This window comes from Fringilla coelebs (assembly GCF_963513975.1).
Source record: "Fringilla coelebs genome assembly, chromosome: 18".
Taxonomy (NCBI): Eukaryota; Metazoa; Chordata; class Aves; order Passeriformes; family Fringillidae; genus Fringilla; species Fringilla coelebs.
This window is the reverse complement of record NC_140044.1, coordinates 7,892,993-7,898,992: the sequence shown is the minus strand read 5'-3', so window position 1 is coordinate 7,898,992 and position 6,000 is coordinate 7,892,993. Positions and strand designations below refer to the sequence as shown.

Below are 6,000 nucleotides of genomic sequence, written 5' to 3'. Positions count from 1 at the left end.
AGTATGGATGGGACACAGGAGCAGTGTCCTGTCCCAATCTTCAGTGTCCACTGGATCCCTCCTGGCACATGTGGAGCAGGCAGAGATGCTGTGGAGCTGTGGTGCTGGCACATCCTGCACCTGCATCGCAGAGAGAGGGGAACCAGCACCAAACCCTGGGCAGTGCTGGGCAAGGTGTGGGGCTCACTCAATCCCAGGGGATGGCTCTGCCAAGGGTGGGGGCTTTGGGGGTGCTAGCCCCTCCCAGGCAGGAGGGACATGCTCTGATCCCAGGGGCAGGGAGCAGGAGGTGGCAGGTACAGAAGAAACAGGGCCCCTGGAGACCCATGGAGAGCAGGAAGTGCCAGGGGAAAGCAGGACAGGAGCAGGAGCCCAGATTTGAGCAGGTTGGGAGGGATGTGGCAGGGGCAGGCATGGGACCATGGCATGTGGGTTGCACTGCCAAAAGCTCCTTCAGCTCCTTCTGCTGTGGTCAAGGTGCCATGGCCAGGCTGGGAGGGCAGAGATAAGGGGGAGTCTGGGTGACGCTCATGTACAAGCGCACACTGCACACACAGCACACACTGCAGTCTGTTTGTCCCCTGGCCATTGCAGAGCAGGGAGCAAAGAGCACCTCTGCTCTGATGGACACAGACACAGCTGCACCTCGACAGTGCTCTGAGCATGGTGGAGGACTCAAGGTGGAGGAGCCAGTGTGCAGGGAGAGCTGGGGCCAAGGACCCATGGGATAGCCCCAGGCAGGGCACAGGACCCTTGGAGGCATGACAGAGTCAGTTGATGCTGCTGCTTGTGTGAAGCCCTTCCAGGTATCCCTGGCATGGGATGGAGAGGCAGCCATGACTTATGATGGAGAGGTGGCCACGGTGTGGGATGGAGAGGCAGCCACAGCGTGTCAGGGAGAAGCTGCTTTATTGGTGAGAGTGCAGGGGTCTTGCCCTGAGCGAGAACCCCAGGGAGAAAACTGAGGCTGAAGGCTCCAAGCCAGGGGGATGGTGCAGGGCCACGGCCAGGGCATGAGGGATGGGCATCAGGCAGCAGCTTCCCTGTGGCTGGGCTGGCAGGAGGCGGCTGCACCTGCAAAGGAGCAGAGGCTGTGAGCAGGATGGGTGCATAGGCACTGTGCTGAGGTGCTGTGGGATCCCCAGGGCTGGAATGCACCCAACTGACCTCAGCGGAGGATGGGTGTCACACAGGAGACCTTGCCACAGCCATTCCTGCAACACTTCTGGATCCCAGAGCAGTTGGCATCGGTCTTGCACTGGTTGGAGCAGACGCCCAGCATGGGGATGCCCGGGTTGACGGGTGGGCAGGTGCCAGGCTTCTCTGAAAGGCAAAAGAACATGGCTGAGACCTGCTGGCCCTGGCATGGGGGGCAGGGCCTACCCTGCAGCTCCCAATGCTGTGGGCATGGCCCTAGCCCCTATCTGCCATGGAGGAGGGACCACCACGGTACCCAGCATTTCCCCCATTCCATAGATCCATTTGTTCGTGCTCCTTGCCAGCTGGACCTGATGGGGACATGTCAGGGAGGCCACATGGCATAGTGGTCCCCAATGGTCGCCGTGCCCAGTGCTCCCTCTCAGGGACACAGGATGCACAGCAGCAGCATGCAGACGTGATGCAGGTCTTGGCCCTGCTGTCCTCTACAACTGCCATGCATGGCCCAGGCTGTCTGTTCATAGTGTGGGGGCACAGCCTAGGCCTCAGCCAGGATCATGGCCCCCCCCAAACAGTCTTTGCCCAGCAGTGTGGGGCCCCTGCCCCGCTGTCCCTCTGCCTGCCACTGGCACTGAGCTTTGGCTCTGCACCATGCTGCCCTCCACTGCAGTGCAGCCAAGCCAGCGCTGTCCCGCAGGCAGCTGTGGAGGCACTGGAGCCTACAGGTCACATCCATCTGTCTGCAGCTGTGGATTCCAACTCCTGCACCCATCTCCTTTGTCCCTGTCCAGAAGGACTGTTGTGGTGAGCCACAGAATGGTCCCCCCACATCCTGGGCTGGCAGCTGCCCACAAGGCTGAGCAGGCAACAAGGACTGCAGTGGGGATTGGCGCAGACCCTCCACCCAAACCCCAGCATCATTTAGGGCTGTCCACTCAGCCCCTGCATCGCTGAGAGGAGGAAGGTGTGAGCATGGCCCAGCAGGAGCACACCCCGAGCCTGCTGGGTTTCCATGCAGCCCCCAATTCCCGTGCTGCAGCTGAACACACATCGGGCAGCCAGGCCTGTGGCCACCACTGCACCCTGGAGCACCCGTGCTGCTGGCTGGGACGGGCTGCTGGCTCGCGGCAGTGGCACCGACTCTGGGCAGCACGGCCAGGAGCAGGAGGGAGTGTTACCGTCAGGCTTCTGGCAGGCCTTGCCGCAGGCTGCCGGGCAGCACTTGAGGGTGCTCTCGCAGTCGCCATCGGACTGGCACCCCACTGTGCAGTTCACCGCATCCGTCGCCGGGCTGGGGCACACGCCGGCTTTGGCTGCAAGGCAAAGGTGGGGGCGTGGGCAGGCGCGGGGCGGCCGGCGCCGGGCAGGGCGGGGGCTGCGTCCCGTTCCGGGAGATGCTGCCCCGGCCCCAGGGCTGGGTCCAGGGATGCTGCCGAGCCCAGCTGCGCCGGGCACGGGCCGGTGCTCGCCCCGGCCCCCACGCCGGCTGCCGTGGGGCTGGGAGGTAGGGATGCTGGCCGCTCGCCGGGCGTGCCGTGACGAGCCGTGCTGGGCCATGCGCTCATACTCACTGGTGTCATTCTGGGCGGATGCTGCCGGCAGCTCTGCCCAGAGAGCCAGGAGCCCCGCCAAGATGAGGACGCTGCGGGCCGTGGGCATGGTGCAGGAACCGGCTGCGCTGTGGCCGCCCGGCCGGCCTTTAAGCTCCTCTCCAGGTGGGGCCGGCGGGCTCGGCCTTCCGGGTGGCTCCCAAGGGCCGGGCAGGGCCAGGCTCCCCCTTCGCGCTTGCACAACCCGAGTATCAGGTATCTGCTGCTGCTGGCTGCCGACCAGGGAGGGGGAGCCTCGAGGAGACTGGGCGGCCATGCTGAGAACTCGCCCGGCAGGAACAGCAGCCAAGCACCCCTGGCCACGGCCCCGCACGCCGGACCCCGGGCAGCCCCGCGCTGAGCCCGCCGGGCCGCTGGGTCGCCGTGGCCCTGAGGGCGATCGGCCCTGCGGATGAAGTGGTACCGCTCGCCTGGAGCGAGGCAGCGCGAGTGCACCGGGAACGGGGCATGACCCGTCCCTGCTCAGACTCGCCCTGTACCGCCCCGGCCACAGGCAGGAGCTTGAATGGAAACCCCTGGCCTGGGTCGCTGGTGCCCCGAGGCCGGGAGCAGCCAGCAGTGCAGACAGGGTTGTGGCTCAGCTCTACTGCTCACCCAGCTCCTGCGCCGGTTCCAGCCACTGTTCTCCTCCAGCTCTTGCTCCTCAAGTGAAGGGTGCTCCAGGCTGCCGGTGCTTTGGGCAGGTGCCTGCCCTGTTCCCACAACTATGGGAGCACCTGCCCAGCCTCAGCCCTGTCCCACGGACCCTGCCATCCTCACAGCCTCCCACAGCACTGGGGATGCGGATGGACCATCCGACCACCTGATCACCATTTGTGCAAGCCGTTGTCAGGGAGTGTCACTGACATGCACTCCCAGTGCTCCAGGGCATGCTGGTACTGGGGCTGTACGATCCCAGTCCCTTCAGCCTGTCCGGGATACCTTCCCCATGGCACATCTGGTGGGTCAGGCCACTTCACTGCCCCAGGCAGTGTCAAGCTGGAGATGGTTTGAATGGGCCCAGCTTGCCCACCTGGTAGGGCTGCCCTGCTCACATCAGCGTTTGCCACTCTGCCAGCACCCATCCTCCTGCAGGAGGATGAAACCTGCCCTGTTCCTGATGATGTGCTCTTGCTGCTGGGGGAGGCAGCCCCAGCTCCAGGCATCTTGCAAATTTGCATGGGCCAAGGGTGCATGGGGCCGGGACATGATCCCTGCCTGAGTCACGAGTTGGCGTCTGCTCTGCCGGGGTCCGTCTCCAGGTAATTTAACCCCACAGTCAACAATGTGGCACGGCGGCGTGGCAGTAAATCAGTAACTGTTTGCCTTTGCCTGTGGTCCCCTCCCTGCCGGGTGTTTATGCAGGAACAGGAGCCGGCGCTCAGCCGCCTGCCCCGCTGCCGCACCTCATGTCACCGCTGACGGCAGTGGGAGTGACACATGGGCAGAGGCCTGGGGTGGCAGGGAGATCATCAAGGCAGCCGTTTTCCCTGTGCCCTCCCGGATGGGGACCTGCTGAGGAGCCGCAGGGACCTGGCTATGCTCAGGCTGGCTGGAATGCTCCCACAGCAGGCCCAGGGCCAACATCGGGATGCCAGGAATGAATGCAACCATCTTGCAGCCCAGTGGCCCCTGCAGCGGGGCCAGAGCTGTGTCGGCCAGGGGGAGGTGGGGGTGGTAACAGCTGGGAGGTGAGCACACTGCCCACCAGGATGGAGAGGAAAGACCTGCACCATCCCTACCTGTGCTGCACAGGGACAGAGCCCACCTGGACCCAGCAGCAGCTTCTCTAGACCAGCAGCACTGCTGTCAGTCCCACACCACCCACCCAGGGTCAGTGGTGTTCCACTGTGACTTGGGTGTAGCCTGGTGCTGGTGCTGTCTTTGAGCATCATTGCCCTGGTCTGATCCTGTGACAACTCTGCCCTAGCATGGGGTGACCCCAGTGTGAGGTGACCTTCGTGCTGGCAGTGGGCATCCAGCACTGGGAGGCTCTGAGGGAGGATGCCAGCACAAGAGCAGCTGGATGACAGGAGATGGGAGCCCAGAAATGGAAGGCTCATGGAAGGAGATGAGGGGAAAACCACAGGGGAAGCAGAGCTGGTGGGAGCAGTGTGGGCACCAGTGGTTTTGCCCACACTTGTGCCCTAGCTCCAAGGTGCCCAGCTGGTTGCTGAGGGGACAATCCAGCTGAAGCTGCCTCCTGCCAGCTGGAGCACCTGGAGAGGGACTGAGCAAGCTGGCAGCAGGGCCAGCAGCTCCAGCCCACGCAGTTGGCATTGCCTTCTGGGAGACAGGAACGCTTTAGCTCCTGTCCCCAGTGTATGGCATCCAGGATATTGGTGTCCCCGCCCTGGCTCTGCCAGGTGTTTCTTCAGCAAAGGCTGAGGATGGCTGTGGGGAGCACAGGGGTCTACCAGCTGTCCCCATGGCCAGGAAGGATCCTGGCTGAGCACATGGGATCAGCAGCCCCAAACCAGGCCCCAAAGGCTAATCTCTGCTGCATCTCTCAGGAGCTGTGTCCACCACCACTGAGCCTGGTCATGGTGGCTGCACCCAAGCCTCGCGGGTGACCGTGGCTCCTCCATGGCAGCAGGGAAGTGCTGGAGCCACATCACCTGACTGCTGTGGTCAATGATTAAAAGGGGCACACTGAGGTGCCCCCGAGCAGTGAGCCAGCCTCCTGCTGCTGGCACAGAGCAGGGACATCAAGTACAGGGATACAGAGGGACACCCCATCTCTGGAGATGCTGGGCCCCTCAGCCAGCAGCACAGGGTGCTCACACCATGGGTATGGACTGGTGCATGTCCCCTTCAGGTCCAGCTGTGCACCTACTGAGGTCTCCTGCCACACTGCCACGTCCTGCCACAGACGAGCCCCCCTGGCCACGCTGTCCCTACAGCGCAGAGCTCGGTGGCCCTGCTGGCACAGCCACAGCTTCAGTGGTGCGTGGATGCTCTGGAGCTTGGCATGTGCCTGGCTCTGGGCTCTGGGATTGCTCCTACCTGCTCATTCCATGTGGGACCCTTGCCCCAATCAGCCCCGCAGTGCTCCAGGGACTAGCACAAGGCATCCACCCAAGCCCCTTCGCACTCACCTTCCTCCACAGCAGCTGTAGGGGCTGCATGCAGCTGGGCACACAGGGCCAGGATGCCAAGGAGCAGAACGATGGTGGTCTTCATGTTGGTGAATGCCAAAGGTGTGGATGAGGAGTGCAGGTTGGCGGGGTTTATATCTGTGTGGAGCTGGGGA

The 6,000-nt window shown here is 63.6% G+C and overlaps 1 protein-coding gene across 2 annotated transcripts; it reads right to left on the bottom strand.

The window, feature by feature from the left end:
* Window positions 1-966: 966 nt before the first annotated feature.
* On the bottom strand, window positions 967-3,024 carry WFDC3 (WAP four-disulfide core domain 3; the record flags this gene model as incomplete). 2 transcript variants are annotated; one of them, XM_084217826.1, is made up of 4 exons in its annotated part: window positions 967-1,091; window positions 1,168-1,323; window positions 2,337-2,471; window positions 2,730-3,024. In XM_084217826.1, 3 exons carry the CDS (start codon window positions 3,022-3,024, stop codon window positions 1,169-1,171), a joined length of 585 nt encoding a protein of 194 aa, XP_084073952.1. In that variant the 3' UTR covers window positions 967-1,091; window position 1,168. The 2 variants fall into 2 exon arrangements, with proteins under 2 accessions (XP_084073952.1, XP_084073951.1); XM_084217825.1 differs by having other exon boundaries at window positions 978-1,074.
* Between the last annotated feature and the right edge of the window lie 2,976 nt (window positions 3,025-6,000).